This window comes from Nicotiana sylvestris, chromosome 8 (genome assembly GCF_000393655.2).
Source record: "Nicotiana sylvestris chromosome 8, ASM39365v2, whole genome shotgun sequence".
NCBI lineage: Eukaryota > Viridiplantae > Streptophyta > Magnoliopsida > Solanales > Solanaceae > Nicotiana > Nicotiana sylvestris.
In genome coordinates this window covers 19,863,065-19,864,183 of record NC_091064.1, presented here as the reverse complement: position 1 = coordinate 19,864,183, position 1,119 = coordinate 19,863,065, and the positions used below count along the sequence as shown (strand labels likewise).

The 1,119-nt window shown below is 39.3% G+C and overlaps 1 protein-coding gene across 1 annotated transcript; it reads left to right on the top strand.

The window, feature by feature from the left end:
• The first annotated feature begins 310 nt into the window (after nt 1–310).
• Nucleotides 311–889, top strand: LOC138874760 (uncharacterized). The gene has a single exon (XM_070153541.1). The coding sequence runs from the start codon at nt 311–313 to the stop codon at nt 887–889; it is 579 nt and encodes a 192-aa protein (XP_070009642.1).
• The last annotated feature ends 230 nt before the right edge of the window (nt 890–1,119 follow it).

The following is a 1,119-nucleotide window of genomic DNA, read 5'->3' as shown; positions in this document are numbered from 1 at the left end:
TTTTTGGCTCAGTGATTTTAGTGGAGAGTTTGAAAAAAATCCTACTGGAAAGTAGGTCGTGATTTTTTCACCTTTTGAGCCAGGTGTTTTCCACGTAAAATCTCTGTGTTCTTTAATTTCTGTACTTATTATTCCGCAACAGTAGTAGTTGGAACACATATAAGAACCAGGTCCTTCTATAATCAGGTTAAGCGAAAAATTAGACACCACACAAATCACCCCCCTCTTGTGTAATATTGAAGTATAAAACATAAATTGGTATCAGAGTAGGTTATCCTTGAAGAGGCTAACACCTTAGGAATAAATCAAGATGAGTGCACCACCTGGAAACTGGGAAGGACAATCCACTACTAGGCCTCCACTCTTCAATGGCCAGTACTACTCCTGGTGGAAAAACAAGATGAGAGATCACATCATCGGAGATGATTATGAACTATGGGATATTATTACTGATGGTCCCTTGGCTACCATGAAGAAGAATGTTGAAGGAGTGGATGTGCCAAAGACTAGAGTTGACTACAATGCTGAGGACTTGAAGAAGTGGGAAAAGAATGCTAATGCCAAGAAATGGCTTGTGTGTGGACTTGGTCTAGACGAGTACAACAAAATTCAAAGCTGTACTACTGCTAAGGAAATTTGGGACACTTTTCAAGTGGCTCACGAAGGAACTCCTCAAGTGAAGAGATCAAGAGGAACACTGCTGTATTCTCAATATGAGAATTTCACCATGAAAGAAGGAGAAACCATTCAAGATATGTATACAAGGTTCACAATACTAACAAATGAAATTAAGTCTCTTGGAAGGATTATCCTTGGAGAATACAAGGTTGAGAAAATTCTGACAAGGGTTTTGCCAGTTACTTGGGAAAGCAAAATCACTGCTATTTAGGAATCAAAGAACATTTCCACTCTCAAGTTGGACGAGCTAATTGGAAATCTCACTGCCTAAGAACTCAGAAGGCAAATCATGAAGATGGATGCACCCAATAAGGAAAGAAACCTGGCTCTCACAATCGTTGAAAGTGCAGATCTAGAGGAGGTTGAAATGGCTATGATCACGAGGGATTTCAAGAAGTATCTAATGAGAGGAAAGAGTTCTTCAAGAGGTATAACTTACAA

Bases quoted from the DNA above. Each gene is read 5' to 3' on its own strand.
- LOC138874760 (XM_070153541.1), top strand. From the start codon at position 311: ATGAGTGCACCACCTGGAAACTGGGAAGGACAATCCACTACTAGGCCT.